Raw genomic sequence first — 16,534 nt, 5'->3', positions numbered from 1 at the left:
TAGTAACAATAGCTAAGAAAACCCCAAATGTTTTGGAAATTGGACAACACACTATAAAGTAATCCATGGGTCAAAAAAGAAGTTAGAAAATATTTAAAAAATTGAACTATAAGAAAACCATGATCTCAATCTTTGTGGGATGACAAAAGCAGTGCTTAGAGGACAGTTTATAGTGCCAAGTGCCTCTATTTGAAAAACAGAAAGGTGTAAAAAAAAAAAATGACCTAAAATTCCAATTTAAGAAGAGGAAGACCAAAATTAACCTAAAACACAAGGAAAGAAATAATAAAGAGCTTAAATCTGTGAAATAGAAAGTGGAAAAAATTAATGAGGCCAAGTTTTAAAAACTTGGTCATCACCAATTTACTTTGCCATTTGTTCTCTCATTCTCTGTCAGTCTCATTTATCCTTTTAACAGATTTTCCCAAAGAACCAGCATTTGGTTTTACTGATTTTTCTTTATGTTCTTCTTTTAGCCTCCAGGTATTAAAAAGATAACAAAATATTCTAAACACTTTTATGCCAACAAATTTGACAACTTAGATGAAAAAGACAAATTTCTTGAAAAAAATCCTCTTACTAAAATTGATACAAGACAGAATATCTGAGGAGAAAAAAAAAAAACTACACCTCCCCCCGCCTCAACTCCACCCACAAAACCCAAAGACCTATAGCTATTAAAGAAACTGATGATCAAAAACCTGCCCACAAAGAGTGCTCCAAGTCCAGATGGCATTCCGGGTATATTCTACCAAACATCAAAGGAAGGAATACTACCAATGTTATACACTTTTTTTGAAAGTAAAGGACAGGGAAATGTTTCCAAACTAGATTTATAAAGCAAATACCCTAAAACCACAAAGTGATAAGTAATAAGGGGGGGGGTGGGTGGGTGAGTAGAACAAAGTGAAGGAAAATCAGGAGTTTGGCAGGCACGGTGGGTTGCATTTTAAAATATGGTGGTCACCTCTTTCAGCAAGTGACTTCTGAGGAAAGACTTGGAGCAGGTGAAGGCCCCTGGGGACGTATGTCTGAACAGCACCAGTGCAAAGCCCTAAAAGGCAGGAATATGCCAAGAAACAGCAAGGAGGCAAGTGTGGGGTCCTGCAGGGCCAAGCCAGGTAAGTTTATCAACACAACGGAAAGGATCAACTTCTTCATACTGACGTTAATCAAATACAACGAGGACCCGGGATTTAGCAAAGTGGGCATCACTGGTGACCTTGAAGAGAGCAGTTTTGTGGGACGTGTAGGGCTGGAGAACGTTTCAGAGAGAATGGGAGAACTGGATCTAGGGAGTATAGACACCTTGTGATGGTTTGAGCTTCAAAGGGAAAGAAAAATGGGGCAGTACACGGAGGAGGAAGTAGGGTCAAGGGTTTGTTTATGCTTAAGACAGGAGAATAGCATGTTTACATGCTGAAGAATAGGATCCTGAAGAGAGAAAAACGGATTAAGAAAGAAGGAGTACTTGGCCCAAGGTCAGGTACACTGCACACATGACTTACTATGACTGCCCGTTCCAAAAGAATTCTGAAGTCTTCTAAAATAAGCCACTGCCATCAATAATTTATGAAACAGTGCATGATGGAAATAGGCTTGCTATTTCATTGAACAAATGATTAACCTAAATAATTATTAGAGCATTTGTGAAAAAGTTAGACCAAACTCTTGAAACATGTCCAAGGTGCCTCTGGTTTCTTTAGTGATCCAATTAAGTGCTCCAAGAGGCTCTTTCTCCTTTTGTTTCTTCTTCATTGCTTTGTGTTTTATGGACGATGTTTTGCTCTCTTTGGGGCACTTGATCAAAAATTTATTTTTCTTGATTCAAGTTCAATTTCATATAATGGCTTTATGTGCTCATACAACGTCATTTCTCAAAGTTTTAAAAAAACGTAGTCTATGGGAAATGCTCCACATGAGAATGTGTGCATGGGATTTTTAGTTTCCTGAGGCTGTTGCCATAGATTTTTGGCAGTGAAACTACAGATACTGAACTAATTAAAGATTTAAAACACATTGTTAGGCACCTAGAGTCACACTCTGAAGGTTAATTTAAAAGAAATAATTAGAAAAAGCAAAGCAAAGTCTATACCATAGAGAGTTTTGTGGTAAGAGTCAAGAATCACAAAATGTTTTTTATTAGTTTTAATTACTTTGCTCCCCTAACCAGAAGATATTAACAGCGCATTAGATTTACTGCCAACTTATATAGTATGCACAAGTCAGATCCAAATCTCAGTAAGATTTGATTAGGAAGGTGGGAGGGTAAGAACCCATGAGGCTCTAGTTTTCATTACCCCCAATGGAGGAATGATGGATAGAAAACTCAAGTTTCCTGATCCTGATTCCAGATCCTACAAAATATACCAAAACATGAAGTGGTCCATTAAAGGCTGTGAGCTAAAATGGAGTATAGAGGTCAATAATCTACTTTGAATAACTAGCCTGTTTTGACTTATCAAGCAAATCTTATAAGCAGTTATGATTGTTCTTATAATAATGATGACATGATAATTATCTCCACATACTGGATGCAAAAGAGGCATAAGATCTATTTGTTCAGGGTTCTTCCAGAGGGCAGACTAGAGAGATTGGAGGAAGGTTAAAAGTACATTCTGGGTCAACTTTTTCACAATCAGAGGGGGGGGAACACAGAACTACGTGATAACTCATTTGACTTACTCAATACCAAAAAAAAAAAAAAGCTTAGCAGAAGCTACTGTTTTGAATTGAAAATACAAATTTTAAAAATGAACTCTTAAAATAAAAAAATATACATATATATACACATATATAAAATATGTGTCAAACTTATTTTGAAAACTAGCTAAGGTAACAGTCATGAGGCTACAGGTAACTTATTTTATCTCTTGGAGCTTCAGTTTGCTTATCTGTAATAAGGGTATCTTTCCTTCAAGGTTATTTGGAGAACAAAAATTCAATGTGATAAGCACCAGTGTTCCATTCGTGCTCAGTTGCTATAATTTTAAAAAATTATTAAAGGTTTCCAAACTTGTGCACAGCTTGATAAATAAAGCAATGACATCAGTCTGGGAAAACAAAGCAAGTTTCACATTTGAAAACAGCTGAAGGAAGAACCTGTATCTGTTACTTCAAGGAAAGCAACAAAGCTGATATCCCTGGGTCAGTTTCTTTAAAATGTTATCAAGTGGCCTTTGGTCTCCCAGAAAGTTTCCTCCAACATGCTTTGTGTAGAAATCTTCCCTCCCATAAAAACCCTTTTAAATTTCATGACCTTAAAGCACTTCTCAGTTTGCTGGAATAAAAATAAGACAGGAATTATTAAGATAAGACTCGATACAGCAAACCACATCATATTCACTGTAATTTGAGGTCATTAGTTTTTAAAAATATCTAAAGCTAAGAAAAAGAGTACATACGTAAGTGCTTACATCCTCTAAATTTAACCTGCAGAAACCAATAAAACATTTTAAGGTCTATACACAGGAAATGCTGAACTTCAAAATTAAACCACAGTAATTTATTATAAATAAATAACTACCCCATAAATAACTTCACTCTAATGACACTTGCAAAGCTTTTTGTCTCTTGTATAGCACTTCTTTAGTTCAGATCAAGTCAAGGTGTTTTCCATGAATAAAATAAAGGCAGCATCTCAGAGAGTTTGAATTATTGTGTGTTTTACTATAGTTATCTTTTTATTCTGTGGAAGCACTCCGCTACACTCTGGTTTTTAGCTTGGTTCTGTTTTTTACTTAAGTTTCCAACCTCGCTTCAAATTACCAGTTGACGGTCACATAGTGTAATGAAGTTGGCGGATTAGTTGAAATTAGAACCCAGAATCCTCTTTACCACCCTTCTTTTCAAGCACAGATCAATTATTTATGACCAAGTTCACCAACACTATGTTTTACTTTAGGAAGCAGTCTATCTGAAGGTAGCTATAAATAAAGTAAATAGAATCTGGCCTCAGAACTTTTTGACCCCACACAGCATTGAAAGGAGATGGAAGGAAAGAAGCAAACGAAGAATACAAGAGGAAAGAAAAATTAAAGAACAAAAGAAGCCAATATCCACTGAGCTGCTTCTATGCCTGAATCTTCCACATAAAGGATTTCATTTGTTCTCAATTACCTCGACATTACTTCATTTAATTCTCACTATCTCATAAAGGAGATATTGTATTCACCTTATTTAAAACCGAGAAACAGCAGATCAAAAAGGCTAACTTGCTTACTGGGGGTCATGGAATAAGTGAGAAAACCAGAATTTGACCTGGGTTGGTCTGATTCCAAAGCCTGGGCACTTTCGGTATCAGATGAAATAATTTCTAATATTTCAAAATTTGGGTCAGTTCAGGAATCTTCACAACGAAAAGGAATCAAATCATACTTCCAACGTACAACACAAATAGCAAAAAAACATCCCCAGTACCATTATTTCAATGGCCTGCAAGAATTTCAAGTCTGAGGTTGTCACCGTTATGCTTAAGACATAGATGAAATCCTACACCGAACTGTGGGAAACCTCACGTGGACATGGCCTGCAAAGAGTAGTGAGGCCGTATCCAAAAGCAAGACAAAGAGAAGGTCAAGTACTAAATAACCTCTTACCTGCTGTACTTCACTTTCTCCATTTGAGATTTTCTCAGTGTAAACAAAGGAGTTGAATATCCGCTGGAACAAAAAGAAAAATGAACAAACATTAGATTTTCTAAAGACGACAGCCATTTTCTAATGAGCATGTGTGTGCGTGCGTGAATAATTTATTTACAACACAAACAGAATCAAGCAGAAAAAATTTAATTAAAATACTGTTATTTTACACAGAGAAATCCACATATCGGCCAAAGTCAATCACACTTAAATAAGCAAATGCCCAGGCACTTCCGTAGTGAAATAAACCAGATGTTCCACTATATTTTTCATTTTCAAAAATACATTTAATTATAGATTTCCGGAGCCCATGCCATTTTATCCAAGTGGTATAATCTGACAAAGTTGTGTTTCTCATTTAAATCCTGCACTCCCTGAATGCTGTAATTGTTTACAGACACTAAAATCTAATGCAATAAAGATATTTTTTTTCCTTTTTTTTAAAGACTTTATTTATTTATTTGACAGAGACAGAGATAGCGAGAGCAGGAACACAAGCAGCGGGAGTGGGAGAGGGAGAAGCAGGCTTCCCCCCGAGGAGGGAGCCCGACGTGGGACTCGATCCCAGGACCCTGGGATCATGACCTGAGCCGAAGGCAGACGCTTAATGACTGAGCCACCCAGGCGCCCACAATAAAGATATTTTAAAAGGGATTCTTTCCATATTCTCTCATGTCTCTGGTCCCACCAGTACCTACCCAATATTATCTATCACCTTCATTACCCAAGCACTCCCTTGGGAGGGTAACATAATAGGGCTTGCCAAATATGTGCGGCCTTAAGATCCAGTTCTTACATGTCAGGAAATGGGACAGCCATGCCAAGACATTAGTCCAAACTGTGACACACAAGCACACACATTCTTCCACTGCTCTCCGCCTAGCTAGTACCCACCCCCTCTGTACATTGCCTGCATTTAAAACATCCCTGCAGACTTATGACTTTACCAAACCCTACCCATTACTGATCACAAGAGATTCATATATAACAAACTAAGGAAATTAGAATCTAAGATACTTATCTGTTAGAGACACAAAAAAAGAGCAGGGGCCCTATCATTTATCCTAAAACTTTAAAGATACCACTGAAACTCTCCCGATGAGTAAGGAGTCAGACCTGGAGATGTCAGCCAAAACTTCCCTTTTCCCTTTCTATCCTACTGCCAAGGGCTTATCAGCATCTGGGACAGCTTCCAGAACAGCCTAACACACCTGCAGGGCTGTGGTGAGGAAGGCAAGCACCAAGTTTACCAAGTGCTGTGCAAATGGGGAAAGATAAGGTGCTGGGGGCGGGGGAAAGGACTGTGACAGAATGGGATGGAATTAGTCTGGAAAATTCTGATTATGAATTATCATAATTTTACAATACACCACTCATTCATCCAACAGATGTTAACTTTCCCTTTCCTTTCTAAAACAGACTCTGTGGGGGGGGCGCCTGGGTGGTGCAGTTGGTTAACGGGCCGACTCTTGGTTTTGGCTCATCGTGAGATCTTGAGCCCTGCGTCCGGCTCCGTGCTCAGCGCAGTCTGCTTAAGTTTCTTTCTCCTTCTCCCTTTGCCCCTCCCCCCCTCAAGTAAATAAATCTTAAAAAAAAAAAATGACTGTGATAGGAAAGGTACATATTTTTAATAATAGTGCTAATAGAGGCGCCTGGGTGGCTCAGTCGTTGAGCGTCTGCCTTCGGCTCAGGTCATGATCCCAGGGTCCTGGGATCGAGCCCCGCATCGGGCTCCCTGCTCCACGGGAAGCCTGCTTCTCCCTCTCCCACTCCCCCTGCTTGTGTTCCCTCTCTCACTGTGTCTCTCTCTGTCAAATAAATAAAATCTTTAAAAAAAAAAAATAGTGCTAATAATAATGATACTGGCTACTGTGTAATGAATGCTTACTATGGGCAGACATTATTCTTAGCATATATTTTTTTACTTATTTAAAAATGTCTCCTAAAACATCTTCGTGACAGGCACTACTATCTCCATTATACAGAGGAGAAAACAAGCAGATCTGTTGAGTGTCTAATGCCAAGCACATATTGGACCTTTGTATGCATATCCTATTCCATCTTTATAAGGAAATTGCTGCAGCTCCAAAGATGAAAAACTCCTACCCTGGGAAGTTAATGATCTTACCCAGAGTCACTTGGCAAGGCTGCAATTGGAACCCAGGCGGACTCCAGATCTGGTGCTCCTAACTCTATTGTCTCACAAGAATTTGCCATATGCCTGCCTGACATATTTAAAAACAAAACAAAACAACAAAACAAAACAAAACAAAAAAACCCCACTTCTGTTAGGAACTAATATCCAAACATAATGCAGATCAACAATCCCTTACGTGTCTTTCCAAAATTCAAAAGGCTCTAAAAATCAAAAGTTTCATGTAACACATTTGTTAGCAAAATAGGACATGATCTGAATTTATTAGGCTATAAATCCTAACTCCAACTGATGTGTACTTATAGCCTTTATTAAACCACTTAATGTGTATGTTCATTAGTTCTGATGCAGATATATTAGTTAATGCATCTGATTATTGGGTTCTGTTCGAGATCTCACTGGCAATGTTTTTTCATTAAGGGGCATCAGGATTCTGAATCCTAGGACAGATCCCATTTTGAAAAACGAATTAGGAACCTGTAGACCTCCATTCCTACAATTTTAAGTTCTCAGTTTTCTGGTGAGCATCTTAGTTTAATAGACTATAACATTTGGGTTATAGTCTATTAACTATGGGTCACTGCCATCTATTTCCCAGACCATATTCCATATTTTTATACTATTTGATATTCAAAACCCGCTCAGGGAGGCGCCTGGGTGGCTCAGTCAGTTAAGCGACTGCCTTCGGCTCAGGTCAGGATCCTGGGTCCTGGGATGGAGCCCCATGTTGGGCTCCCTGCTCAGTGGGGAGTCTGCTTCTCCCTCTCCCTCTGCTCCTCCCCGCTGCCTGTGTGCACGCTCTCTTAATAAATAAATAAAATCTTTTTTAAAAAATGAAATTGGGAATTAAAAAAAAAAACCTGCTCAGTACCAATTAGAACACTGACTAAAAATTAACATAACTCATGTAGTATCTCCAGACCTTGATGAGTGTAGTCAGTTTCTCATTTCTGACAATTATCCTCCAGTTGATACATCATCTGGCCTATCCTGGAAGGTGCCTGATGGAACAATGCATGAAACAGCCCTGGGAAGCACACCAGATCCACCTTGCTCAAGTCAACACCTACCAAGGGTCAAACTTAAGAATGTCTTTTTTTTTTGGTTAAAATAAAAGTGAATTCCTCACTAGTAATAAGGAATAGATGTTGGGAGGTGTTCACAAGGCTGTGTTTCAGTCCCTGTTTTACTCATTTATTATTTTAACAATTATGAATAATGACTGCTAATACTTTCATGCAGATCTTTTTATGGCCTATAAGCATTTTTATATTCTCTGTACTTAATGAATGTGGGTGGATAAAAAAAATTTTTAATTTTGTATATGAACAGTAGTGACTCTGTAGGCTACCTACTTTCTACAGCCCTCTAACCACCCCACAAAGTGAAATCACCTGCAAGGGTCATAGTTTGGGGCTCTCACCAAACAGTTTTTGCCCCTCTCCTTCCCCACGCAGGGGAAGGCTGTTAGGGGCTGGGAGAATCTAGACAAGTAACTCACGACTCAATAGGTCAGCCAGTCCTGTCTGGTACAAGGTTAAAAGTTCAGGCTTGTGTGTGCACACAAGATCTCAAGGTACAGAGCGAGTTCCCCTAAGCTCTAGGTCAATGGACAGTAACCACCTAGCTTAAAATGCAGGGCCTGCTAAGCCCAGCTCTCAAAGGCTTGGGCTTAGTACTTTTATAATTTACAATTTCACATAAATGATCACATTTGATCCCCACAGCAACTCTATGGGGCAGGCAGGGCAAAGATCTGAAACCAATTTCACAGACTGAAAGCGACAGTTCAAGCATTAGAAAATGTATCATAGGTAAAAAAAAAGAAAAAAAAAAAAAAGAAAGAAAGAAAAGAGAAAAAAAATTCAAGTGCTGAGCTCTGAACCCAGGTCTTAAGTTAAAAACAAGCATTGATTTTAGCAAAGCTATTAAATGTGTTCACATCACCTTTTTGTTCAGGATAATCTAGGAATCCCAACACCTACATTTACATAAAAAGGCCTACTGGGGATTTTTTCCCTAATATTTTAAGCAAAATATAATATGCTGGCATAACAATATACGTATCCGGTGTCAATATATATATCACCAGTGTCTGGAGTGATTCAGAGTCCCAGACAAAGGTCTTATTTTTTATTACTTTCTCCTGCTATGTGAAGCTGTGAAGGGAACAGAATACAGGGTTCTGGGGGTGGGAGGGAGGTGTTTTTAATTTGAGAGCCAGGCATTCCAAATGGTATACCTAGCTGACATTTTGGTGACCTCAGTGTAAAGAGTTTCTTGGTTGTTAGAGGGACTTGAACAACGAAAATGAAAAAGTTGTCCTAAGACAGGAAAATAGTGAGCAATCCCAAAAGGTCAGATTGCCCGGTCCTCTTGGATGATGTGCTCACAGTGACAGGGTTAGGGTATGCTGTGCGGGGCAGGCATTCTGCACTCTATTTCCAAGTTGTCACTTTCCGTGATCCCAATTCCCTGGAGAACAAAAGGAATTCCAGAAATTTGAACTCTCAAAATTTGAGCACAACCTGGAGGGAGTCTGAAGGAATTCCCATGGTATATGAATCCCTGGAAGTAAAGGCAAAGATACCGCCCAACCCCCACCCATTACTCTTTCTCATTCCTAAATACTATAAGTAAAAATATGTTTTATGGTAAAGTGAAAAGAGCATTAAAATGGGTGAGGAGTTTTAAGAAATTATTTTAAGTAAAAATATTTCACTGAATTCTTTATCAATTGAATTTACTTCCACAACCAAAAGAAAACAAGATATCTTATTTTTATGCTCATGAGAATGGAGTACTCTGGACAAAAATGACCTTTCTCTCATTAATACACACACATTGGAAAACTAGCAGTATCTTCTAAACTTAATTAGATGCATATCCTATGACCCAGCATTTCCCATCTTTGGTATACACTGAGCAGAAATGTGTTCATATATTTATCAAAAGAGGAGCCTAAGAATGTTCACTGCAGCACTGATACTCCTAAGAGCCCCAACCTGGAAAATATCCAAATGCCTATCAGCAAAAGAACAAATTGTGGTGTAGTCACACAATGAAATGTTCAGCGATGGGAATGAACACACAATTGCAACATGCATCAACATGATGATACTCACAAACAATATTGAGTGAAAGCAGACAAACACAGAATGTAAAGTGTATAATTCTATTTACAGCAAATTCAAAACCGGGCAAAACTAACCTATCCTGTCAGAAGTCAGGATAGTGGTTACCTTTTGTGAGAGAATGAACAGAACAGGGCATGAGGCGGCTTCTAGGATGGTACAACATTCCATTGCTTGATCTGGGTGCCGGTTACGAGGATGTGTTCACTTTTAACGAGAATTCATCAGACACCTCTGTGTACTTTTCTGTATGTATGTTATACTTCAAGTTTACTTTTAAACATACATTCTCGGCAGTCTCTTAAAATACACCCTGGTAAAATGTTTCCTCTCTTTTCAAAATTATTTATGCATTAAAAAGGAAAAGAATCTATTAACTGGATTATTATAAATACTCAAAAAGTTACACCTAATCTGTAATCCAGATGAAATTGCGACTATACCAACTGGAGAGTCACCTAGCAATTCACAGATAAGGTCTCCTGAGCCTTCCCTGAGGCTACATAGTAATTGTTCCCTCATATTCTAAGTATGCAACATTACTCAGTTCTTGAGCTTCCCATCCACTGGTACGATACTAACCTGAATTATCAGCAAGGAAAAAAAAAAGGTGTCGGTATCTGAGTTTCATCCAGCTTGGATACCCTCAACTTCTGACACAATTTAATCCCCTCTCCTCTTTGCGTATTCTGTTCTTTTATTTTCCTAAACACTGCCTTCCTCCTCCTACCCCAAAGAGGAGGTTCGACTCATGAAGTTAGAAATTAAAGAATCATGTTAACAACTGAATATAATGCCCCCCCTACCTCTACTGCAAGAGAGGGAAAAAGGACATCCTGCTGTGTGTGTGTGTGTGTGTGTGTGTACACATGTGCATATGTGGTGCGTAGCCTACTTCCCCCCCCACCTCTTAAGGGCTGCACCCTAGTCCTTCCCTGTCCCCACTTCACCCACTCCTCTGCCTACCTGCCATCTCCTTCCCTCCCAAATGTATTTAATTGAGGCTACTTAACAGATGGCAAGAGAATCCTGCTTTGCTGGAACATGAATAATTATATGAGTGTTTAATAAGATGGTCACAGTCCAGACAGTGGGTTCCACCTTCACGCCTCCAACAGCTCTGCCAAATCTTAGATATTGAAATGAATTGTATAGCACAACAGCACAGTGAAGAAATAAATACCTCTACAAGCCTAGTGACGTTCTGTTGGTCCCCCTCCCTGATCTTTGCTAAGAAAATGCAGGACTGAATTCTTATCCAAAGGCTTATTCTCTTGATGTTTACAGGTCTCTGTTGCAAGCCAATCTGGCTGACAGTTCACTAATAGCTTCATTCAGCTCTGGATCTCTTCCTAGGATTCTAGGAATTGTGGCCAAAGGGGAGGAAAATATAGATCACCGCCGTTATCTCACGAAGTTGACCAACATTAGCCATGAAAAGAGAAAGTGCAGTTGTTACAACAAACTCCAACAATCTCTGGGCAGGGAAATTAATGGCAACTTAAGTGTTTCAGAAAAGAAAACATATGCATGACTTTATTTTCCCCTAAGCATACCCTCATGCATAATCTTACTAGGTTTTTAAGGTATCCCTTCTGCCCAGATTAGACCTCGTCTGATTTTTACCAGACTATTTAGCCTCAAAATGTTAAACATATGTAAGGTGCAGAAAAATGACCTTCTCTGTGGAGGCTCATCATTCTGCATTCTAAGGTCAGGAATCTGTTGCTACAAATCTTGGTCATTTTCTCAAATCTCTCAATTCGCTCATTCTGGAGACAGGTGGCTCAAGAAAATAGTTTACCAAGAATACTGAAAGGGTTTCCACCAAAAAGCAAAATAAAAAATAACCTAATGGGGCGCGCCTGGGTGGCTCAGTCGTTAAGCATCTACCTTCGGCTCGGGTCATGGTCCCAGGGTCCTGGGATCGAGCCCCATATCGGGCTCCTTGCTCAGCGGGAAGCCTGCTTCTCCTTCTCCCATTCCCCCTGCTTGTGATCCCTCTCTCGCTGTCTCTCTCTGTTAATTAAATAAATAAAAAATCTTTAAAAAATAAAAATAACCTAAATGCCCAGCAACAAAGTGCTGATTAAATTACTCTTCATTCAATGCACTATTTTGTACAGTTAATACTAGTTTACAATGATTTTTGTTGTTAATATTTTTAAAGCAGCATTTAAATATACAAGTATTGTTCTAATTACATGTGTGTGTGTTGGGGAGGGAGGGTACTGTATATTATCGAGGGCCCAGAATATTCAGGTGCTTTACAACATATTATTTAAAATTCACAACAACCCTTCATAGTAGTTACTATATACTCATTTACAGACAAGGAAACTGAGCTTCTGAGAGACTAAATTTGCCCAAAGTTGAACATTAGTAAGTGGCCAAGTCTAGATGTAAAATTTGCCTTACCCTAAAGTTTATGTATCATCCTCTAGGTAAACACCATCTAAATAGAGAAAACTTATACAAAATCTAGAAAGTGCCCAAAATAGCAACACGGCTTCCCTGTGAATAGTGAATCTAGAATATATTTTCTTTCCTCCCCATCCCACTCCCATCTCAAAATGGAGCATGTACTTCCTTTATAATGGAGGACACTTTTCAGAGTCGCCACACTTATGAAAACGGGCATACATTCAGTTACAACTCAACTCTACAAAAGACAAGATCACCACTTTGAGAGCTTTCAGAGGGAAAAATAAATGCAAGGGCTTACACTTGAGCCTCACTATAAAAATCAGATCTTGAATACCATACGGACTTGGAAGAAACAGGGCTATTGCCATTTCATGACAAAGGGCAATGCTTAGGAACTGAAAATCATGGCAGAGGAAGAGGCCTAGATTGGAAATTTCAAATAAATCAGTACACAGTAGATGACCTTGTGGTAAATGGTGCCCCAGGCACACATATCCTGACCCAAGAGACTCATTTTAACGTTGTATACATAAAAAAATGATAACAGCTGTTTTTTTTTTTTTTTAAGATTTTATTTATTTATTTGACAGAGAGAGAGAGACAATGAGAGAAGGAGAACGCAAGCAGGAGGAGTGGTAGAGGGAGAAGCAGGCTCTCCGCCGAGCAGGGAGCCCGATGCAGGGCTCGATCCCAGCACCCTGGGATCATGACCTGAGCCAAAGGCAGACGCTTAACGACTGAGCCACCCAGGCGCCCCTAGCTGTTGTTTATAAAGTGCTCACTGTCTGACACTAGGTACTTCACATATATTAACTCACTTAACCTCATAAACATGAAAAGGACTTTATATAGCCTGCACTAAAAACATTATGAATGTACTTCACACACTAAGACAGTTATTCAATCTTGTTACTCTATTATTACTCTATTATTGTTAGAGTATTAAGATTATTTTCTGAATGATACTAATTCTATGACAACTAGAGGTATGGGGAGAGCAAAAATACCTGTGTAAAACTGAAGTTCTAGCTCATTCTGAACAGTTTCCAACTAATGGTAATCTATCCCTTCTCTCAACTTCTGAAGCAAAGACTCTATATGACAATTTAAAAAATAGTTCATTGTAGAAAATTTGAAAATACATAAAGTAAGAAGAGGGGGAAAAATCTATTGTCTGACTACTCAGTAAAAACCAACTACTATTTACATTTTACTTTATTCTCTTCCACCCTATTTGGCTTCTAGGTTCTAACTTTGTTGTAAATTTTTGATAATTGGTCCATGCCACAATTTCTTAGCACAGTGTATTATACCTAGTGAGCATAAATAAGCATTTGCATATCCATTAATCTGGGCATTAAATCATTCAAGTCAGTATTTTGGCTGGTCACTCAACCAGCTAACAAAAAAAGGAGAAAGGTATCCTTTCTTTTGAAGATAATAAATTGAGAGAAGGGGGAACATTTTTTAACAAAGCTTTCCCCCCACATCCCTGTTTTTTCCTCCCCTGACTTCCTTGCGCTCTAAGTGTACACACACACACACACACACACACACACACGCACACACACACGGTGGCCTGCATACTTCAAGTTTGCAAAACAACTCAAATTATGAATTCCTTAGTCTGATGCCATTTGACTTAACACCCTTCAAACCAACATGAGCTCTGAATAGTAAGAAAGCATGTGGGAGAGTCACAAGTCAGTGACAAGTGTCACCTTTACAAAGAGCTGCCTGTTTTGGTCCACTCTATCCCTCAAAAGAAATTACAGGGAGAAAGGAACAGCCTGTAGTCTGATTTAGCAGGGAAAATCTAAAGCAATAATCTCAGCAAGCAAAATTCCTCATCTTGATCACTTGATTTCCTGTTGCAGCATTCAAAACCAGAAGAGCGGGTGAGTAAATATGAACCCAGAGAACAAAGACAGGCAAAACAAGACGGAAACACTTCCCCCTAAATGCAATAAAACTTCTGAAGGGTTACTGGATTTTTGTTGTTGTTGTTGTTGTTGCTTTGGCTTTCAAAGAGAGTAAGAGGAAAAAAGTCAAGTAAATCAGTTCCACATGTTGGAAGGATTCAGCCTTTAGCCAATGTAACTTGATTATAAGTAATATTCATGACAATGCACATGGCAACCTCTCAGAAATGGAAAGTTGAGTGGCCCAAACACTTTGCAGATGGTGCCAAATTTCCACTCCCCTACTTCCACTCTCTTAACTCCTAATTCCTTCTCTCTCCACCTCCTAGATCTCCATTAAGGCTTTTTTGTTTCACCTTAAAAGAAAAAAAGCAGGAGTTATTTAATGGCTGTGCATTTATTCTTGGGAGCGGGCAGCACTTTAAGGGTATAAGCCCTCAATATTCAAGTGTTCTGTGTGTGCACAAACCTAGTCAAATGCTCAGGTCTTTAGGAATCCATCCGTTAAAGACAAAGGGAACTAGAAACCCTGCAATGTTTAACCTTCCAGACCTAAGCAATGATGTTTAATTAATAACTCAGGCAATCAATCATGTCCTTTCTGAAGGAGTCAGAAACCACGTAAAATATGGCCCCATATTCTCAAGGAGATCACGGTCTGGCTGGAAGGAGAAGTTAAAAATAAAAAAAAGAGTAGTCAACAATGCAACACAGACTTGGTTTGAACTTAGTATGTTTGGCACAGGCCCGGGGTGGTGGGGGGGGGGGGGGGGGGGGGTGAAGGAGGGACAAACTCCAAAGAGATGGGATTTGACCTTGAGCGAGAACATTTCAGAGTGTTCACAGGCAAGGTCTAGCCCTAAGTACTAAATACTTAGGGCCAGGCACTGTTCTACATGCTAGAGATACAAGAAGGAGCTTAACAGACAAAATCCCTGCCCATGTGGACCCTACATTCTAGGTCCTTTGGCTTCAAGAAAACCCTTCTGAAGGGCTCATTACGCACTGGCCCCGTAAACTTGGAAAAGGGGTGTTCAAAGATAAAGCTATTGCTTCTTTCCTGGAAAAGCTCATATTCTAAAGAGGGCTTCTGAAATCAGTCATTGTGATACAAAGACAGTTTCATAAGGGAAACTTCCGCAAATGAAGCTGAACTGAATGGAATAGGAATGATGGAGCTAGACTGTGGAGGTTTTTCAAGCCAGCAAGAGAAGTTGGATTTTATGCATATGGTAGGCACTTAGTAAATATTTTTTGAATGAGTAAATGAATAAATGTATATTTGCCAAGAAATAAAGAGCTGTTAAAAGGATTTTTAGCTGGGAAGTGACATGATGAAATCGGTGATTTAAGAATGTTTATATTCCACATGCTCAGAACTAGGCACCCACTTTACTAACTTCTCACAAAGGAAAAAAAAAAAAAAAAAATCCAGGCCATTTAAAAACCAGTTCCCATCCCAAGGGTCTGTGACAGCTCTAAGAGCCAAATGAACTGGATCATCTAGCATGACACTCAAAGGACCCTGAACTGAAGTTTCCCATGTGTCTTATCTCCTCCGTAGAGTTAGGAAATCCTCCGAGGGACTGTTTTATTCAATTGTGCAAATCCCAATAGCACTTACACAGAGTAATATTATGGAAGGAGACTGAAAAATACTTGTGCAAAAAAATAATTTAAAAATAACTTAATGAAAAACAACTGCTGGGGTTTAAAGCAAGGCCACAGAGTTGCATTCAGAGAGGAAGACTGGTTTTTCGACATTTCAAAATACACTACCGTGGAGGTCGTTGTGGCTGTTTTTCACATGAAATGTTCATTTGTACCACATCCAAGTAGAGATGATTTTCACAAATGCAATTCTGGTACAATCTCTCAAAGAGATGCTTTTTTAGTACAATCATGAAGCACAGTAACGGTACATCAAAACAGCACAAAACCTGAATGAAGGATAGCAAACTACAGCTCTGCACAAACTAGTTCTCTGGCCTGGTGGGGTCACTGAGCCTCCGCAGGCCTAGTGTCCCTCACCTAGAAAATGAAAAACAGATTACAGAAAACTCAGTGATCCTAAAATTTCCATTCTACTCTCGTGTTAGAATTTTAATACCAAATTGAGAAGCCACTAATGCTAGGTATGTCTGCCATAAGCATAGAGGTTTCAAGAAAATTATATTTGCTGATGAAATCTGAGTTGAATTGTTAAAAAAAATTATAAAACCTATCTCTGAAACTTGCTACAGGATGAGGGGCCAA

General features: G+C 39.0%; 1 protein-coding gene across 1 annotated transcript in view; it reads right to left on the bottom strand.

The window, feature by feature from the left end:
- CACHD1 (cache domain containing 1) overlaps positions 1-16,534 on the bottom strand; it is a 204,421-nt gene that overhangs the window by 117,982 nt on the left and 69,905 nt on the right. The window contains exon 2 of the mRNA XM_021679998.2: positions 4,599-4,661. Coding sequence (XP_021535673.2) covers positions 4,599-4,661 — 63 coding nt within the window. The remainder of the gene's footprint in view (positions 1-4,598; positions 4,662-16,534) is intronic.

This window comes from Neomonachus schauinslandi, chromosome 4, assembly GCF_002201575.2.
Source record: "Neomonachus schauinslandi chromosome 4, ASM220157v2, whole genome shotgun sequence".
Taxonomy (NCBI): Eukaryota; Metazoa; Chordata; class Mammalia; order Carnivora; family Phocidae; genus Neomonachus; species Neomonachus schauinslandi.
The sequence above is the reverse complement of the archived record's forward strand: the minus strand, read 5'-3'. Positions and strand labels throughout refer to the sequence as shown.